The sequence below is a fragment of the Ranitomeya imitator genome, chromosome 4 (genome assembly GCF_032444005.1).
Source record: "Ranitomeya imitator isolate aRanImi1 chromosome 4, aRanImi1.pri, whole genome shotgun sequence".
NCBI classification, from domain to species: Eukaryota; Metazoa; Chordata; class Amphibia; order Anura; family Dendrobatidae; genus Ranitomeya; species Ranitomeya imitator.
In genome coordinates, this window is record NC_091285.1 from 407018593 (window position 1) to 407040126 (window position 21534).

The 21534-nt window shown below is 41.1% G+C and overlaps 1 protein-coding gene across 1 annotated transcript in view; it reads left to right on the forward strand.

Annotated features, from left to right (window-relative positions):
* The window catches only part of EXOC4 (exocyst complex component 4), a 684877-nt gene that overhangs the window by 582383 nt on the left and 80960 nt on the right, over positions 1-21534 (forward strand). The window contains exon 16 of the mRNA XM_069765360.1: positions 2296-2474. Coding sequence (XP_069621461.1) covers positions 2296-2474 — 179 coding nt within the window. The remainder of the gene's footprint in view (positions 1-2295; positions 2475-21534) is intronic.

A 21534-nucleotide genomic window follows, 5' to 3' on the forward strand; every position in this document is an offset into this window, starting at 1 on the left:
TAATGACTCTTAGCTCAAACTCTGCTGCGAGCGTGAGCCGAGTGTCAGTGCTCTGTGCTCTGATCCACTCACATGTGAGAGGAGATGGAGAAAGTAATTTCGCTGTCTCCTCCATTGTCAGCGTTCATGGGAATTGCACTGCACTCGGAAGACATCCACAGACTCATATGGGTGTGTGTGATCCGATTCTTGCAGCTGTTCGCAGCATGCTGCCATTGTTTTCTCATGCCAATTTGCCATGAGAAAATAATTGCAGATGTGCACTTCCCCATACAATAACACTGGTCCACGTGTAATCCTATTTTTTATCCAATTACACTAGTCCAATTTATTCACTCGTGTGGGCGAGCCCAAAGGGGTATTCTCAAGGTCTTATTTTCAAGAGCGGAGAGGTACGCACCTAAAGATTGACAGTTAAGGCTGGTGGCATGGCTGAGCCACTGGCCAGAACTGCCGCTCTCTGAAACTGCAAGAATGGAAACTTTGCCTCTTCAGCATCGGAAAAGCGATCCGACCAGCTTCAGAGTGGTGTTTGCAAACCTTAAAGCTAGAAGCTTGCATAAGTGCGTTCCTTCCCTACAAAACTGGCCTCCGAAGTAGTTCGTAACTTTGCCACTAGGACACTATAGAATTACTAATCTCTTCGTTCTTGAGAACGGAGATGCAAATTTTACCCATTCAGTAGGGTGAGACAACAAAACCTGTACTGAAATTAAATATATTTGTTTGCCATTAATGAGAGACAGTTCCTCCACTGGCTCTCAGCAGACATAGGCCATCTTGGCAAGTTTTAGGTTTGGGTTATGTGCTAAGTTTGCCATATACAGTGCCATAGAGGTAGATTGTAGAGGGCAATACAATGAACATTTTAGTGTATGGTCATAGTGACTACAAGCCTTGGCAGCATGAAAACAACTGTTCTGTACAGCTGAGCTTGATAATGAAAAAACACAAAACTTGGATGAGGTGTTGTTATCTGAGAATGCTTGTGTGCTGACTGCGTGTCTTCGGCGCACTCGAATAATATGTTTGAGTCTTCGCGGCTGCATATTTTGTGTTGTTCGACAGCCACAACATATACACGGATTGCCTGTTTGTTAGGCAATCCCTCCATGTGTTGCGGCAGTCGAACAGCCATGAGACATGCAGCCACAAGGGCTCGAACATATTATTCGAGTGCGCCGAAGACACGCAGTCAGCACACGAGCATTCTCAGATAAGGCTACGTTCACATTAGCGTTTCCCGACGCAGCGTCGGGAAACGCTGCGGCGACGCATGCGTCATGCGCTCCTATATTTAACATGGGGGACGCATGGACATGCGTTGTGCTGCGTTGTGCGATGCATGCGTTTTTTTTGCCGCAAGCGTCGGGCGCAGAAAACGCAACAAGTTGCATTTTTCTTGCGTCCAAATTTCGGCAAAAAACGACGCATGCATCGCAAAACGCAGCGTTTTTGCGTGCGTTTTGGTGCGTTTTTATTTGCGTTGTGCGTTGTGTCGCCGACGCAGCGGCGCACAACGCAAATGTGAACGTAGCCTCACAACATCTCGTCCGATCACGTTCGCTCTTCACTTGTTATTCAACCTTTTCTTGTTATTTTTAGTTGTCCGTTTTCTTTTGCAGTCGGTTAGGCTTCTAAATTGTTGTCGAGTATGTGGAACCAGAACTTCATTTCTGCTTAGCATTTTTAATCCTTCTAGAGGTGTCGGTAAAGGTTGCAGTCAGAGCAAGTTAAGCTCCTGTTTGCTGCAATCTTCCCCAAAACATTTCTATTACAAGTTCTCTATAATAGGGAGGTCTCTGAAAAGTCCATGGAGGAAACGTCTGCACACCTATGTGTATCGTGCCGGGCTGAGAGGCATTTGACATTTCGTGTGCGACCCACAGGTCAGCCTTTCATGAGAGTTTTCGTTCTCAGTGCTGGGAATTAACAAAGTGTACTGTAAAGGCATCAATCACCAGCTTTATTTTCCAGGTGATCTTTGAGAAACTCCATGCAGGTAAATTAAAATCTGACTTGACGACATGTCTGAGGATATAGAAAATGTGACCTGCGGCACTGTGTCCTTAAAAGCGTCAAGAAATGAACATTTTCCTTAAGCTCTACAGCATTATCTGACCCTAATACTGCTACAAAAAAAGTTCTTTATTTGCTGCTCACGCATGATGTGTAACATTTATTCATAATGTTTTTCATTTCAAAAATGACATTTGAAAGATAACTTTAAAAGTCGAGAATATGAGATGCATTAAGAAGATGGAAACATATTTTTGTGTTTTTTTTATTCTTCAGAGTTCATTGCTTCCATTATCTTATTCCCTTGGCCAAGCAAGGAAACTATGCAATTGTAGCAAACGTGGAAAGCATGGATTATGACCCTCTTATTGTGAGACTGAACAAGGACATAAGTGGAATAGAAGAGGCAATGGGTGCTAGTCTCCAGCAGCACAAGTTCCAGTACATCTTTGAAGGTATAATATAAATGTGTTGTTGTTTTTGTTTCATTTAGTTATCTGTTTAGAAAATGAAATAAGACCTTTTAACATACATAAAAACAGATTGACAGTGTCAGACTGGATTGACAAACGCCCACCAATAACTAATTCTTGGCCCCACTGTTCAGCTACATGCCAAGATAACCTGACCCTAGTACACAAATTAACTTTTTTTTCTGTGTAATATTAATTTGGCTTGCTTGTGTAATGAATGATGAGATAACTTTTTCTGCAAATTGTGAATCAAGTGTAAAGGCGCTGCTTATTAGCACTCCTTCACAGGGGCCTACCGGAGGATTCTCTAGGCTCCTATGGGCCAGTCCAACCCTGGATGTAGACATGAAGTAAAAAGAAGAAAAGAAAGTTGACTTATTTAGTTTTCTTAGAATCTGTGTACCATAGTTAGACCCTGTTAATATTATGTGGTATCTCTTAATATCACTCAACTCTTGCAGTTTTATACTAGACCAACACAAGAATCTTATGGGTTGCTGTTACCTAAAATTCTTATTTTCTTGATGGTTTTCCAAATATTTTATTAACATTTTGAAATTCTTTAACAAAGCATTTTTCAGTAGATTGTAATATGCTTCATATCTGAGGAAAATTGGGGAGGGAACAGGAAGGGAGGGGTGAGGAAGAGGTGCTGGGAGAGGAAGCGAAAAATAGGTATGTAAATACCATACCTTGAATAAACCATAAATTTAAACCTTGAATTTTGGGCCACTGACCTAAATATGTAGAAAAGATTAAATAATTGAGAGCCCGACAAAAATTTATTTAACTGTGATTATAAACTAATATTTATCAAGTTATTTAAGTCGTCAACAGCTCCTGCAGTCTATTGATTATTCTGTTGGTTTTGGAAGTTAATGTTCCATTTGTTCCATTTTTTATTGTATTTGTGTAAATATCCATTCGCTATTGCGAATTTAAAGTCTAATGAATTGTGTAAATTTAGATTGTCCACAATGCTAGAGAAACTCGGAACTTCTGATCTCTTCCACATAGCTGCGATTTTGTTCTTAACTATCAACAAGAGGTGAATTGTAACAAACCTTATTGAATAATGCAGTTTTTCAGTATCTATGGAAAGGAGTGCTGTTTGAGGTGTAAGGACATAGTCCCTGTTTAGAAGTGTGCCTATGTATCTGGATACTTGGTTCCACAGATTTGTAATTTTTGGGCAGGACCAAAAGATATGAAACAAGTCTCCTTTAATTCCATATCCCCTCCAACACAAAGGCGAGGAGTTTCCTCCGAAGTGAGAAATTCTGTTCGGTGTAAGGTACCACCTTGTTAGTAGTTTATAATATGTTTCGTGTAATTGTAGGGAAATGTTAGAGGAGTAGGTGTTTTTGATTGCATCTTCCCATTGGTCCTTGCTTATATTTAGTTTTAATGATTTCCCCCATTTTATCATATATTTGTTTTTTTTGAAATTTGTAGTCTTTATTAAAGATATTGTATAGATACTTTGTACTCCAAAATACCTTGTGATTAGTATTTTTAACCCCTTTACCCCCAAGGGTGGTTTGCACGTTAATGACCGGGCCAATTTTTACAATTCTGACCACTGTCCCTTTATGAGGTTATAACTCTGGAACGCTTCAATGGATCCTGGTGATTCTGACATTGTTTTCTTGTGACATATTGTACTTCATGACAATGGTAAAAATTATTTGATAGTACCTGCGTTTATTTGTGAAAAAAACGGAAATTTGGCGAAAATTATGAAAATTTCGCAATTTTCCAACTTTGAATTTTTATGCAATTAAATCACAGAGATATGTCACACAAAATACTTAATAAATAACATTTCCCACATGTCTACTTTACATCAGCACAATTTTGGAAACAAAATTTTTTTTTGTTAGGGAGTTATAAGGGTTAAAAGTTGACCAGCAATTTCTCATTTCTACAACACCATTTTATTTTAGGAACCACATCTCATTTGAAGTCATTTTGAGGGGTCTATATGATAGAAAATACCCAAGTGTGACACCATTCTAAAAACTACACCCCTCAAGGTGCTCAAAACCATATTCAAGAAGTTTATTAACCCTTCTGGTGCTTCACAGGAATTTTTTGAATGTTTAAATAAAAATGAACATTTAACTTTTTTTCACAAAAAATTTAATTCAGCTCCAATTTGTTTTATTTTACCAAGGGTAACAGGAGAAAATGGACCCCAAACATTGTTGTACAATTTGTCCTGAGTATGCCAATACCCCACATGTGGGGGTAAACCACTGTTTGGGCGCATGGCAGAGCTCGGAAGCGAAGGAGTGCCATTTGACTTTCAATGCAAAATTGACTGGAATTGAGATGGGACGCCATGTTTCGTTTGGAGAGCCCCTGATGTGGCTAAACATTGAAACCCCCCACAAGTGACACCATTTTGGAAAGTAGACCCCCTAAGGAACTTATCTAGAGGTGTGGTGAGCACTTTGACCCAACAAGTGCTTCACAGAAGTTTATAATGTAGAACCGTAAAAATAAAAAATCATATTTTTTCACAAAAATTATCTTTTCGCCCCCAATTTTTTATTTTCCCAAGGGTAAGAGAAGAAATTGGACCCCAAAAGTTGTTGTACAATTTGTCCTGAGTACGCTGATAGCCCATATGTGGGGGTAAACCACTGTTTGGGCGGATGGGAGAGCTCGGAAGGGAAGGAGCGCCGTTTGACTTTTCAATGCAAAATTGACAGGAATTGAGATGGGACCTCATCTTGCGTTTGAAGAGCCACTGATGTGCCTAAACATTGAAACCCCCCACAAGTGACACCATTTTGGAAAGTAGACCCCCTAAGGAACTTATCTAGAGGTGTGGTGAGCACTTTGACCCACCAAGTGCTTCACAGAAGTTTATAATGTAGAACCGTAAAAATAAAAAATCATATTTTTTCACAAAAATTATCTTTTTGCCCCCAATTTTTTATTTTCCCAAGGGTAAGAGAAGAAATTGGACCCAAAAAGTTGTTGTACAATTTGTCATGAGTACGCTGATACCCCATATGTGGGGGTAAACCACTGTTTGGGTGGATGGGAGAGCTCGGAAGGGAAGGAGCGCCGTTTGACTTTTCAAAGCAAAATTGACAGGAATTGAGATGGGACGCCATGTTGCGTTTGAAGAGCCACTGATGTGCCTAAACATTGAAACCCCCCACAAATGACACCATTTTGGAAAGTAGACCCCCTAAGGAACTTATCTAGAGGTGTGGTGAGCACTTTGACCCACCAAGTGCTTCACAGAAGTTTATAATGCAGAGCTGTAAAAATAAAACAAAATTTTTTTCCCACAAAAATTATTTTTTAGCCCCCAGTTTTGTATTTTCCTGAGGGTAACAGGAGAAATTGGACCCCAAAATTTGTTGCCCAATTTGTCCTGAGTGCGATGATACACCATATGTGGGGGGAACCACTGTTTGGGCACATGGGAGGGCTCAGAAGGGAAGGAGTGCCATTTGAATGCAGACTTAGATGGAATGGTCTGCAGGTGTCACATTGCGTTTGCAGAGCCCCTAATGTACCTAAACAGTAGAAACCCCCCACAAGTGACACCATTTTGGAAAGTAGACCCCCTTAGGAACTTATCTAGATGTGTGCTGAGCGCTTTGACCCACCAAGGGCTTCACAGAAGTTTATAATGGAGAGCCGTAAAAATAAAACAAAAATTTTTTCCCACAAAAATTATTTTTTAGCCCCCAGTTTTGTATTTTCCCGAGGGTAACAGGAGAAATTCGACCCCACAATTTGTTGTCCAATTTGTCCTGAGTGCGCTGATACCCCATATGTGGGGGGGAACCACTGTTTGGGCGCATGGGAGGGCTCGGAAGGGAAGGGGCTCCATTTGGAATGAGGACTTAGATGGAATGGTCTGCAGGTGTCACATTGCATTTGCAGAGCCCCTAATGTACCTAAACAGTAGAAACCTCCCACAAGTGACACCATTTTGGAAACTAGACCCCCTAAGGAACTAATCTAGATGTGTTGTGATAGCTTTGAACCCCCAAGTGTTTCACTACAGTTTGTAACGCAGAGCCGTGAAAATTAAAAAAAAAAATCTTTCCCCCCAAAATTATTTTTTAGCCCCCAGTTTTGTATTTTCCCGAGGGTAAGAGGAGAAATTCGACCCCAAAAGTTGTTGTCCAATTTGTCCTGAGTACGCTGATACCCCGTATGTTGGGGGAAACCACCGTTTGAGCGCATGGCAGAGCTCGGAAGGGAAGGAGCGCCATTTGGAATGCAGACTTAGATGGAATGGTCTGCAGACGTCACATTGCGTTTGCAGAACCCCTAATGTACCTAAACAGTAGAAACCCCCCACAAGTGACCCCATATTGGAAACTAGACCCCCCAGGGAACTAATCTAGATGTGTTGTGAGAACTTTGAACCCCCAAGTGTTTCACTACAGTTTATAACGCAGAGCCGTGAAAATAAAAAATCTTTTTTTTTCCCACAAAAAATATGTTTTAGCCCCGAGTTTTGTATTTTCCCAAGGGTAACAGGAGAAATTGGACCCCAAAAGTTGTTGTCCTATTTGTCCTGAGTACGCTGATACCCCATATGTTGGGGTAAACCCCTGTTTGGGCACACGGGAGAGCTCGGAAGGGAAGAAGCACTGTTTTACTTTTTCAACGCAGAATTGGCTGGAATTGAGATCGGACGCCATGTCGCGTTTGGAGAGCCCCTGATGTGCCTAAACAGTGGAAACCCCCCAATTATAACTGAAACCCTAATCTAAACACACCCCTAACCCTAATCCCAACAGTAACCCTAACCACACCTCTAACCCTGACACACCCCTAACCCTAATCCCAACCCTATTCCCAACCGTAAGTGTAATCTAAACCCTAACTGTAACTTTAGCCCCAACCCAAACTGTAGCCCTAGCCCTAACCCTAGCCCTAACCCTAATCCTAACCCTAGCCCTAACCCTAGCCCTAACCCTAGCCCTAGCCCTAACCCTAGCCCTAACCCTAGCCCTAACCCTAGCCCTAACCCTAGCCCTAGCCCTAACCCTAGCCCTAACCCTAGCCCTAACTCTAACCCTAGCCCTAATGGGAAAATGGAAATAAATACATTTTTTAAATTTTTCCCTAACTAAAGGGGTGATGAAGGGGGGTTTGATTTACTTTTATAGTGGGTTTTTTAGCGGATTTTTATGATTGGCAGCCGTCACACACTGAAAGACGCTTTTTATTGCAAAAAATATTTTTTGCGTTACCACATTTTGAGAGCTATAATTTTTCTATATTTTGGTCCACAGAGTCATGTGAGGTCTTGTTTTTTGCGGGACGAGTTGATGTTTTTATTGGTAACATTTTCGGGCACGTGACATTTTTTGATCGCTTTTTATTCCGATTTTTGTGAGGCAGAATGACCAAAAACCAGCTATTCATGAATTTCTTTTGGGGGAGGCGTTTATACCGTTCCGCGTTTGGTAAAATTGATGAAGCAGTTTTATTCTTCGGGTCAGTACGATTACAGCGATACCTCATTTATATCCTTTTTTTATGTTTTGGCGCTTTTATACGATAAAAACTATTTTATAGAAAAAATAATTATTTTTGCATCACTTTATTCTCAGGACTATAACTTTTTTATTTTTTTGCTGATGATGCTGTATGGCGGCTCGTTTTTTGCGGGACAAGATGACGTTTTCAGCGGTACCATGGTTAGTTATATCTGTCTTTTTGATCGCGTGTTATTCCACTTTTTGTTCGGCGGTATGATAATAAAGCGTTGTTTTTTGCCTCGTTTTTTTTTTTTTTTTTTTCTTACGGTGTTTACTGAAGGGGTTAACTAGTGGGCCAGTTTTATAGGTCGGGCCGTTACGGACGCGGCGATACTAAATATGTGTACTTTTATTGTTTTGTTTTTTTTATTTAGATAAAGAAATGTATTTATGGGAATAATATTTTTTTTTTTTTTTCATTATTTTGGAATATTTTTTTTAATTTTTTTTACACATTTGAAATTTTTTTTTTTTACTTTTTTACTTTGTCCCGGGGGGGACATCACAGATCAGTGATCTGACAGTTTGCACAGCACTCTGTCAGATCACTGATCTGACATGCAGCGCTGCAGCCTTCACAGTGCCTGCTCTGAGCAGGCTCTGTGAAGCCACCTCCCTCCCTGCAGGACCCGGATCCGCGGCCATCTTGGATCCGGGGCTGGAGGGAGCAGGGAGGGAGGTGAGACCCTCGCAGCAACGCGATCACATCGCGTTGCTGCGGGGGGCTCAGGGAAGCCCGCAGGGAGCCCCCTCCCTGCGCGGTGCTTCCCTGTACCGCCGGCACATCGCGATCATCTTTGATCGCGGTGTGCCGGGGGTTAATGTGCCGGGGGCGGTCCGTGACCGCTCCTGGCACATAGTGCCGGATGTCAGCTGCGATAAACAGCTGACACCCGGCCGCGATCGGCGGCGCTCCCCCCGTGAGCGCTGCCGATCGCATATGACGTACTATTGCGTCCTTGGGAAGTAAAGCCCACCCCACATGGACGCAATAGTACGTCTAATGGCAGAAAGGGGTTAATTAGTAAATAAGTTGATTCTGTTTTGGAGGGAACCTTAGAGACAAAATCTTGAAGACACTCTTTAATAATATAATAATGAATGAATTCTGATGAAAGAATGTTATATTTTTGTTTGATTTCTGAAAAATTTAATAATTTGTTATTTGCAAGCAGATCTCCTAATTTTTTTATGCCTTTTTGTTCCCATAAGTCTGGTATTTGATGTCCGAACATTGAGGCTATTAGTGAAATTGGAATGTTTTCTCCAAATGCATGTTTATCCTTTTTTCCAGAGGAATTAGCCAATTGGTCCCATGTTTGAACGATAGCTGAAATTATTGGATGATTAGATTTATATTTGTTTAAGTTAAAGATATGTTTGAGAAGAAGGTTTTCCAAAGAAATTGATTTAAGGAGGGATGTTTCCATTTCCAGCCATACTGGGTTCTCTTTTTTATTTAACCAGTTTTGGCTTTGCTTTATTAGATTTGCATTATGATATGCCAATAGATTTGGAGGACCCAACCCCCCATTACTTTTACTTTTATAAAGAATGTCCTTGGAAATCCTCGCTTTTTTCCCATTCCAAATGAAATATAATATTTTTTTGTGACAGTTTTTAAAGAAATCAGGAGGAAATTTCAATGGCAGAGCTCTGAAAATATATAATATTTTTGGGAGGATAATTGATTTGATTGCCAATACTTTGCCCATCCATGAGAGGCCGATTTTGCCCCATGAATGGAGGTCTTTTGTTATTGCAGATAGGATATGTTCCCCGTTAGTATTGGCTAATGTATGTATTTTCTTTGTAAATAGGATACCCAGATATGGGATCTGGTCTTTTTCCCAAGTAAAATCTACTAGTTTTTTTAATGAGTTAATATTTTCTTCAGGTAGGTTAAATTGGAGAATTTTTGATTTGGAGTTATTTATTTTGAATAGAGAAATCAGAGAGAATTCGTCCAATATTTCTAGAAGATTTTTAATAGAATTGAGGGGATCTGTAAGAGTTAATATCATGTCGTCTGCGAATAAGCTTACTTTATATTGTTTATGTCCTATATCAATTTCCAAGATATTTTTGTTTATGCGGATTGTTTCCGCTAGGGGCTCGATTGCCAGGGCGAATAGAAGGGGAGAGAGCGGGCAGCCCTGTCTTGTTCCATTGCTTATTGGAAATGTCTTTGATAGGTTATTATTAACATATATTTTTGCACTTGGGGTCGAGTAAAGGGCAAACACCGATGTCAGCCACTCCTCATTGAAGCCAAAATTCTCCATAACTATTCTCAGATATTGCCAATTAATCCGGTCAAATGTTTTTTTCGGCGTCAAGCGCCAGAAAGATAGAAGGAGTATTATTAGAATTAATTTTGCTCAAAATGTTAAGGAGTCTTCTGGTTACATCAGAAGTTTGTCTTCCCTCGATAAATCCAGATTGATCAGTATTTATTATTTTTGGTAGAATTTTTTTTAGTCTGGTGGCCAAAATTTTTGAATAGATTTTAAGATCTGTATTTATAAGTGATATTGGTCTATAATTTTTTATTTCATCCAGATCGCTTTGGGGTTTTGGGATCATGATTAAGATAGCTTCGAGCATTTCTTTAGGAAAAAACCCAGAGTTTGAGGCCAGATTAAAAATTTTTGTCATATGGGGAGCAAGATTTTCAGAGAAAGTCATATGGTATTCATTTATTAGCCCATCGGGCCCCGGTGATTTTTGTGATTTGAGATTTTTAATTGTTTCTATAACTTCGGATACAGTAATAGTAGTTGTAAGCTTGGCTAATTCTGAAGATTCTATTTTGGGAAGTTGTAATTTTTTGAGAAAGTACTTTATTTTTGGGGGATCTGGTTTAGATAATGAGGGATTGTCTTTTAAGTTATATAGTTTATGGTAAAACTTGGCAAATTCCTCCACTATATCTGTTGTATGATATTTAATTTCTCCAGAATTATTTTTTATTTTATTTATTCTGTTACGGATTCTTTCTTTTTTGAGTTTGGCTAACATAAATTGTGTTGGTGTATTAATGTCAGAATAATTTTTAAATTTAGATGCCTTGATGATTTTTTCAAAGTCTTCCGTAATTGCTTTATTTAGTAATTGTCTTAGACCTAGTATTTCTAAGTAAGTTTCTTGAGATTTAGTGTTTGAATCATCAAAGCTCTTTTCTTTTGCGCGAATTTGTTCTTGGATATTCTTTATTTTTTCCCTTTTTTTTGCGTTGTGCCTGGCTGAGATTTGGATTAATTTCCCCCTTATGACTGCTTTATGAGCATTCCAGACCACAAACGGATCAGTTTCCCCATTGTCGTTTTCTTTAAAATAATGTAGTAGTGAGGTACTAATTTCTTTTTTGTAGTCTGGAATGCCCAAGAGGAAGCCGTTGCATTTCCATAAAGCTGAATTTTTAAAAGAGGGTCCAATTATCACTTCAGTAATAACTGGGGAATGATCGGAAATTGATTTGTCCAAAATGGAAGATTTTTTTATTTTTGTTATGGCAAAAATGTCTGTAAGAAACAGGTCAATCCTAGATGAGGATTTGTGAACTGAAGAGAAGTGTGTGAACTCCCTAGAGGAAGAGTTCACACACCTAAAGGTGTCGTATAACTCGTTATTAGTGATCCAGGTGTCAAGGCCATTTGAAAAGTAGCGTGTGACGGATGTAGAGTCCAGTTTGCCATTTGGGACCATATTGAAGTCACCTAGGATATATAGATCTCCTTTTTTGTGTTTTTGGATCTTCCCAATAACTTTATTAAGAAAATGTATTTAACAACCTGAAAGTAACCGACTGGTCACCTCGCCACTTGAGATACAACAAGCGTTTATAACATATTATACCACACTTTATAAAGAGAGACCGTATGACTCCCAGGGTGTATGGGACTTAATTTCCTCGGTGGAGCCCACAAAGATAACAGCAGAGCAGAGAGATTTCTTGTCTGCCTCGATAACCATTGAGGAGGTGCAATCAACGATTAAATCTTTCCACAATAATAAGTCTCCGGGACCTGATGGTCTGACCATAGAATATTATAAGCTTTTACAACCGTATATTACCCCTATCCTAGTGGATATACTCAATGATATTTATCTTAAAGGAGAGGTGGTGGAGGGCTTTCATGAGGCCCACACAATTCTTATACCCAAGCCAAATAAAGACCCCCTTGATGTAGCCTCCTTTCGCCCTATTTCACTAATGAATGTGGATTACAAACTTTTAGCTAAGATACTGGCGAATAGAATGCAGGTATTTCTACCACAGGTATTGACACCCTCTCAATTGGGGTTTACGAGGGGACGACACTCGACCTTGGGGGTCCGATTGGCGGTGGCGGCTACGGTTATGGCCAAACAACAAAATTATCCCCGGACAATGCTTCTCAGCCTTGACACGGAGAAAGCGTTTGATTCGATCTCATGGAAATTTTTAAATACAGTACTACGATACAGGGGTTTTGGAGAGACTTTCCTGGGATTCCTACAGAATATTCAACGTGGCGCGGCTACTAGACTGTGGGTGAACAACTTGATGTCTCCTCAGATTAATTTGGAAAGAGGAGCCAGACAGGGATGCCCGATATCGCCCTTATTGTTCAACCTGGCTTTGGACCCTCTCTTACAGTATCTCCACGACTGGACAGGTCTTGAGGGCATACGATATGGGGCGACAGAACTTAAGATTGTGGCCTTTGCCGATGACTTATTGATTTTCCTGTCAAACCCGCGGGAGTCTCTGGGCCCGCTCCTTAGAACAATAAAACAGAAAGGGGCGTTGGTGGGTTTCACCATAAATGTTGGTAAATCTGAGGCAATGATGCTCTCTGGGCCTTCCGAACCACGTTGGTCACAGGAACACTCCTTGCGTTGGAAGACTCACTCCTTGACTTACCTGGGGGTTCAGATCACGAGAGACCCGGCAAAACTTTACAAAACTAATCTGCAGACATACATCACCTCATTACAGGATGAGTTGACAGCATGGGAAAAGTTCACCTTGTCCTTCGTAGGACGGGCAAATCTGATAAAAATGATCTCATTTCCCTGATTATTATACCTATTCAATGTCCTGCCATTTTATCTGAGACCAGCGGATGAACATAATATTAACCGTCTGTTTCGCAGATTTATTTGGCAAGGGAAGAGGCCCAGAATAGGATTCCACACCCTCACACAAACCCGAACCAGTGGCGGAGTGAATTTCCCAGACATTAAGTTATATAATCTGGCAGCAAACATGCGAATTCTCCGAGACTGGTTGAAGGGTACCTCTATATACTCAGCCCTGGCGGTTGAAACGTCGCTAGTGGGAGGCAGGTCACTGGTAAACGTACTACACGAGCCCTACACATTAGTGCCCCAGGAACTGAGAGCCAATCCTCTGTTTATGACAATCTGGCGGTCATGGGCTATCATGCGCCGTAGATTAAAGCTATCATCACAGGTGTCGCTGGCACAGACGTTTTGTACTAATTCTAGGTTTCTGGCAGGGAAGGCACACTACATTTTTCATGCTTGGCAAACACTAGGCCTGGGCAGGGTGGGAGACATAGTGGATGTACATTCCAAAAAGGTCCTTGCCTTCAACCAAGCGACACTCCTATTTGATTTCATCGGTACACATCCTTTCCACTTCATGCAACTACAGAGCTATGTGACGAGTGTTACTCGAGGTTTCAGTGATAATGACTGGCAGGATAAGCTGATAACCAAACTTATCGCATGCAGGCTGACAAAAAGGCTTGTGTCAGACTACTATACATTCCTAAGAACTGAGACCGAGAGGGAAGAACATTCCACAGGAATAATGAAGTGGCAGCTCTGTGACCCGTCATTAACACCTACTCTGATTTTACAAATGTTGAGGAACACTCTTAAATTTACACCGTTTACATCTTACTGGGAAATGGCGTTGAAGATTATGCATAAATCCTATATCTCGCCAAGGCGCAACTTTCTTATGGGTAATATACCGAGTCCGATCTGTTCCAGGTGTGGAGAGGCCGAGGCAGACATGTTCCATTGTTTGTGGGCTTGCTCACAAATCCAACAATTTTGGCAACGCATACTTGTATTTACTCATACGCATACACCATATAGAGTGGCTCTCACCCCAGCCTGGGCTCTTTTTGGATACATTACTAATGAAGGGGCTGTGATCTCCACTTCTGGTAGAAAATTCTTGTACATGATTTCGGCCTCGGCCCGGAAAACGATTTTACAAACCTGGCTGGCACCTAGTGTGCCCACATTGAGGATCTTTCTGGACAAACTTTCTTTCCTATTTAGGATGGATTGGGTGGAGGCTTCCCTTCAGAAAGAACTAAAAACCCAAAATTTTTTTGAACTATGGCAGCCACTTATACCCATCCTTCCAACGCATATACAACAGAGGCTCAAACAATGCTTCTGCACAACTACATGGTTCCTGGAACGGACGGTAGCGGACCGAGCACCCTTGTAAGCGGACTTGTCTCCTAAATAACACACTGGGCGTAATGCGGAGCCGTGTGTTCCACCCCCCCCCCTCCCCTCCCCTCTCCTTGATTTTCCCTAGTCTGTTTGTTGACCCCTCCCCCCTCTTTTTTGTTCTTCATCTTTTCTTTAGCTATTACTTCCCCTCTCTCACCATTTGGGGTTATCTAGTTACAGAGTGGTAGTCCACTCGTATTGTATTTCCATGTTGAATTCTATGTCTTTAGCCTTATGTTTACCTAGATTGAGAGGCACTTTGCCTTTAACTTGCAAACTGGATCGCTAAAATAGTTATCGTCTTTAATAGTGGGCTTCTGTATTACCGGAAAGGGAGAGGTAATTCCGTGTACCTATGTTTGCATGTTGATATGCTAATGTTGAAAATGTTTAATTGAAAATGTTTAATAAATACAGTTTGGAAAAAAAAAAGAAAATGTATTTGTTTCGTGTTTGGGGCATATAAGTTCACTATTGTGCATATTGATGTATTAATTTGGCATATCAAAATGTGATATCTACCGTTTGGGTCTTTAATTTCATCCATGAACTTAAAAGGAACTGTATTTTTGATAAGTGTGATCACTCCTGCTTTCCTCCTTTTGGTCAAAGATGAAAAGCAGTGTGGGAAATTTTTGTTTGAAAATGTGGGGTGATTACCTTCACAAAATTTTGTCTCCTGTAGGCATACAACTTCTTTTTGTTGAAACAGATGTGTCCATCATCGGTGTCCAAGGTGGGTTGACAGGAGTTGAGGAAGTGTTTTTACTTTTCGTATCTATTTTTGTTTTTGTGCTATTAGATTGTTGTGCAGAGGCATTTTTTTGTGGGGTCATTTTGGCACTACTTGGTTGTGTTATTGTTGTTTTATTTGTTTTGTGGTCATCCCCTTTTTGAGGGGATCTAGATTTATGTGGGCTTAACAGGTTAGGAATATCCACATATGATCTAGAGGTGGATTTTTTGGATTCAGATCTTTGATCCATTTGGGTAAGATCTATTAGTTATATAATAGTAGTTGCCCCTTTAAATGTTATTCACGTGGCTTTGGCTCACAGAGACACTAATAGGAGAGAGTTTCTAGTATGAAAGAATTGTTCCACAGGTTAATCCGTTGCTCCAGCTCCCAGCCCTTAGTATAGGAAGGCTATTAATAATAAAACTGTTCCACAGCGCTGCTACCCGTTTTATTGTGATCAAGTGCCAGCTATTTCTTAAAGACTGTCTCTTTAAGAGATATTATTTTAGTTTTAATTAGCACGTTGGTAATACAACTCTAAGATCATTTATTGTTCAATATTCAAACCCTTAAACTCTATTGCTGATAGAGGAAATAGCTGTAACATCTCCCTTATTGCAGTTTTTAAAAAAAGCTATTTTCCCAGTAGTCTCTGGTATCAGATATTGTAATGAGGTTTAAAAGGGTTTGAAAAGATTATGCAATGCTTGGATTATGACTGAGATCAGTAGTGACCAATCTTTCTTGTTATTGGCAGCAGATATTAGCACTTTGTGCTATAGTATGAATTTTTAATGGCAGATCTAGTTTGGCTCTTTGCCCCGCACTGTAAGCAGCTCATATATAGCCAAAACAGTTCCACAACATCGCTTCCCGCCTTTTTTTATGTCTCTATGATATCTTATCAGCCGCCTCTGACATTTGTTCCACAGCGCTGGGCCCTGTTAATAAAGTCAGTTTTTTTGTTCCACAGCGTCAGTTCCCAGATTATGTAGACCTTAATAAGTATATCTGTTCCACAGCGATGGTCTCCCGACGCTCGTTAGTGCTAGGGAGAGTCTCTGCGACAGGCTTACCTCCGTAGCTCAGCTGGAAAAATGGCGTGGCTGCAGTGATCCGGGCTGCTGGCTTCTTCAGCGATTGCTTTGGTCTGGCGGTGGCGTGCAGGAACACAGTAGCGATGTCTTCATTTGTGTTCAGAGCAGTTGCAGGTCCGGCGGATGGGCGGCTCCTCCAACGGCGGCGTCGGTAACTCCCTCAGCTCCGGTCCACAGGATGTCCTCACTTCGTCCCTGGGGACCCGCACTGCACCACTCCAAGAGGAGATGAGGGGGAAGCCCCTCGATTCAAAATCCCCGCAGTTGTTGGCGACAAAGCTGCTCACTTGTGTCCCAGTGCTTGTTAGTAGTGTTATGGGTCTCTCCCGGCGACTGCTGCTATGTTGTCCGTCTGTTGGGGGGAGGGAAATTCCCTCCACTGCTCAGATCTCCCGGTCAGAGACTCAGTACTTGTAAAATTTAAATAATAAAAAAGAAAAACAAATCCTTAACTCTGCAGTGATTTTTACAGCGTCTAATGAGGTTCAATTCCGGTGACTATTTCACCCTTTTATATATATTTAGGTGCCAAGGTAGTAGCTGTATTTTCCCATAAAGCTTCACAAAATGGTGGCTCCGTCTTGCTGAGAGGAGAACAGTGTAATAATACCTCAGATTTCAGCGTCGCATATCTCAAGTTTCCTTTGTCCTAGAGATCTAATTTTTGTCTCTTTTTGATCCTTAGGACATATTCTTTGTTCTGAAGATGGTTTTGGGTCTCAATAGTCGCTTTTAGTAGCTGTAAAAAGGGGTATATGCGGGAGCTCCAAGCTCCTGTGTGCTCACATGCCAAGAGCTAGGCCACGCCCCTTATTATTATTTTCTTGATGGCAAATTACTTGCTGGTACTGTAATTTTCAGTAATTCTATTCCTGCTATAATAAAATCATCTCTTCTAGTGATGAGCGAGTATACTCGTTGCTCGGGTTTTCCCGAGCACGCTCGAGTATTTATGACTGCTCGGAGATTTAGTTTTCCTTGCAGCAGCTGCATGATTTGCAGCTACTAGATAGCTTGATTACATGTGGGGTTTCGCTAGCAACCAGGCAACCCCCACATGTACTCAGGCTGACTAGTAGCTGTAAATCATACAGCTGAGTCAACAAAAACTAAATCTCTGAGCAGTCACAAATACTCGGAGACCACCCGAGCAACGAGTATACTCGCTCATCACTAATCTCTTCATGCACGAATGTCCTGCTCAGTTCATGCACTAAACAACACAGTCAATCTGAACAGAGCTGCAGTGTAAAACATTTACTGAGGACAGAGCAGAGCTGTTGATGAGAGACGAAGTGGATTTTAGACTTTCAGTCTCTGATCATAGCTAGATCATGATGGAGAAAATCTACATAATATTAGATTAAAGGGAATCGGTCAGTATGATCAACCATCCTAAACCGTCTATATTGGCATGCAGGTCATAGGAAGCTGAATAATGTGATACCTTGATATCTGCGATCTGATATCTTATTCCCCCCAAAAAACATGTTTTTCTTAAAATGTAAATGAGCTGTTATGGTCTATGGGTGAGACACTGATCTCCCCATGCATCTACTTCCTAAGCTTATTTTAATTGAAAGGGTGAGTTATCAATGTGAAATATGTAGATCTGGAGCAACGTCTGTCAGTCATTACATGTCTCACACTGGTAACGCCCCTTTCATTTAAAATAAGCTCTGGAGTCTTATTTTTGAGGAGAATTGAAAAATGTGGCTGTAGAGACTTTTTAAGAGGCAATTCCACTGACATTACTTTTGCAACCTGGACGGTGCCAAGATGCGACCGTCCAGGCTGAGAACCTCTAGTGACTGAACTGCTGCGAGCGCAGCCTCAGTGACCGGGGGTGACGTCATCGAGGTTACCTCCAGTCACTGAGGCTGCATTCCCAGCTTGGCTAAACTGCCGTGACCTCGGTGAGATCCCCACTAGCACTGTGAGAACTGCTCTCGCTGTTATTAGCCACAGCATGCGTTGGGTGATGGGAGCTGTAGTCCCATCAGCTGACACCAGTGAGTGGAGGTAAATTTTGTACCTCCAATCACAGCTGAGCCCTTAAGCTGTCTTTTGAGTGGGAACCGCGGCTCTCTAACCGGCGGGGATAATTTCACCACTGATCAGAAGCGGTGTTTGAACGCTGTCATGCACATGACAGCATGGCAAACACTGGATGTTTCGGGCCCCCCATTCAAGTAAATGGGGTTAAAGTTCGTGTCCGGGTACTGTTCTGGTACCTGAACTCGAACTTTTTATAACTGGTCGGCCAGACCCAAACATCCATGTGTCTGCCCATCTTTACTTAGAAGTACTTTCTAGTTAGTTTTTTTATAAATTACCTAGCCACTCATTAATTACAGAGCACCACACCAGAATACCAACCCCCTTTTATTCCTGTTTGCTTTATGCTGAAACAACCAAACTCTACCCAGTCTCAAAGTCCTTACCTTGTTTGCACTGCTGTGGTATTTCTTTATTTACCTTGGTCCTTGTATTATGACTCATTTTATCATTATTCCAGGCAATGTCATTCAAGTATGAGCCAACAATTTGTGAAAATGTTAGTGCTGTTTATCTTTATCATAATATAACGTTCATACATAGTTTTAAAACCGTTCCCACGAGTTTTTGACGGTACAGTTGTGGCCAAAATTATTGACACCCCTGCAATTTTGTCAGATAATACTCAGTTTCTTCCTGAAAATGACTGCAAACACAAATTCTTTGTTATTATTATCTTCATTTAATTTGTCTTAAATGAAAAAACACAAAAAGAATTGTCCTAAAGCCAAATTGGATATAATTCCACACCATACATAAAAAAGGGGGTGGACAAAAGTATTGGCACTGTTAGAAAAATCATGTTATGCTTCTCTAATTTGTGTCATTAACAGCACCTGTAACTTACCTGTGGCATCTAACAGGTGTTTGCAATAACTAAATCTCACTTGCAGCCAGTTGATTTGGATTAAAGTTGACTCAACCTCTGTCCTGTGTCCTTGTGTGTACCACATTGAGCATGGAGAAAAAAAGAAGACCAAAGAACTGTCTGAGGACTTGAGAAACCAAATTGTGAGGAAGCATGAGCAATCTCAAGGCTACAAGTCCATCTCCAAAGACCTGAATGTTCCTGTGTCTACCGTGCGCAGTGTCATCAAGAAGTTTAAAGCCCATGGCACTGTGGCTAACCTCCCTAGATGTGGACGGAAAAGAAAAATTGACAAGAGATTTCAACGCAAGATTGTGCGGATGTTGGATAAAGAACCTCGACTAACATCTAAACAAGTTCAAGCTGCCCTGCAGTCCGAGGGTACAAAAGTGTCATCCCGTACTATCCGTCGGCATCTGAATGAAAAGGAACTGTATGGTAGGAGACCCAGGAAGACCCCACTTCTTACCCCGAGACATAAAAAAGCCAGGCTGGAGTTTGCCAAAACTTACCTGAAAAAGCCTAAAACGCTTTGGAAGAATGTTCTCTGGTCAGATGAGACAAAAGTAGAGCTTTTTGGGCAAAGGCATCAACATAGAGTTTACAGGAGAAAAAAGAGGCATTCAAAGAAAAGAACACGGTCCCTACAGTCAAACATGGCGGAGGTTCCCTGATGTTTTGGGGTTGCTTTGCTGTCTCTGGCACTGGACTGCTTGACCGTGTGCATGGCATTATGAAGTCTGAAGACTACCAACAAATTTTGCAACATAACGTAGGGCCCAGTGTGAGAAAGCTGGGTCTCCCTCAGATGTCATGGGTCTTCCAGCTGGACAATGACCCAAAACACACTTCAAAAAGCACTAGAAAATGGTTTGAGAGAAAGCACTGGAGACATCTAAGGTGGCCAGGAATGTGTCCAGACCTGAATCCCATAGAACACCTGTGGATAGATCTAAAAATGGCAGGTTGGAGAAGGCACCCTTCAAATATCAGGGACCTGGAGCAGTTTGCCAAAGAAGAATGGTCTAAAATTCCAGCAGAGCATTGTAAGAAACTCATTGATGGTTACCGGAAGCGGTTGGTCGCAGTTATTTTGGCTAAAGGTTGTGCAACCAAGTATTAGGCTGAGGGTGCCAATACTTTTGTCTGGCCCATTTTTGGAGTTTTGTGTGAAATGATCAATGTTTTGCTTTTTGCTTCATTCTCTTTTGTGTTTTTTCATTTAAGACAAATTAAATGAAGATAATAATACCAAAGAATTTGTGATTGCAATCATTTTCAGGAAGAAACTGAGTATTATCTGACAGAATTGCTGGGGTGTCAATACTTTTGGCCACAACTGTATATATTTTTTCTGCCAAAAAATGCAACAATTTGCATTTCCAGCAAATTAGATGGGATTTATAGATTTTGCATGCCCATTGAACTTTTTTACGCATGCCGGCTTAGTCCCTGCTCTACTGATCAAGAGTTGGTTGTCAATTCTGACTTCTGCTAAGTGGGATTTTGTCACTGTGCAATATTCTTTTTAATACACAGTGGCAGTGCGCTCCCTCTCTGGCTCTGATCAGAAGTGACACGCTGTGCCAGTAACAGAGCACACTGTCAGTGCTTATTGTAAGGATAATACTCTGCAAGCAGGGAGAATAGAGACCAATCCCACCCCTGAAAGTATCATCTTTGGACCTTGATTGGGGCTGCTTATCCACTTTCTGGACTAACCTGTGTTGAAACCTTTCATCAGTTTTTCTTCTGCCGTCATTGTCCAGGGACATTAGCTACAGTGCCATGGGCTGTAAACGTCTTGATTATGTTGCACACCATGGACAAAGGAACATCAAGATCTCTGGAGATGGACTTGTAACATTGAGATTGTTGATATTGTTCAGCAATTTTGGTTCTCAAGTCCTCAGACAGTTCTCTTCTCTTGCTGCTCACCGTGGTTAGTGTGGCACACACAATGCAAAGATTGAGTCAACTTATTCCCTTTTTATCTGGTTTCAGGTGTGATTTTTATATTGCCCACACCTGTTACTTGCCATAGGTGAGTTTGAACAAGGATCACATGCGTGAAACAAAGTTGTTTACCCACAATTTTGGATAGGTGCCAACAATTTTGTCCGGCCCATTTTGGGTTGTTTTGTGTGAAATTATATCCAATTTGCCTTTTTTTCCTTCTTTATTTTTTGTTTTGTTCTACTATACACAATGGAAATAAATATATTTTTAACAAAACATGTGTAATTGCAATAATTTTCTGAGA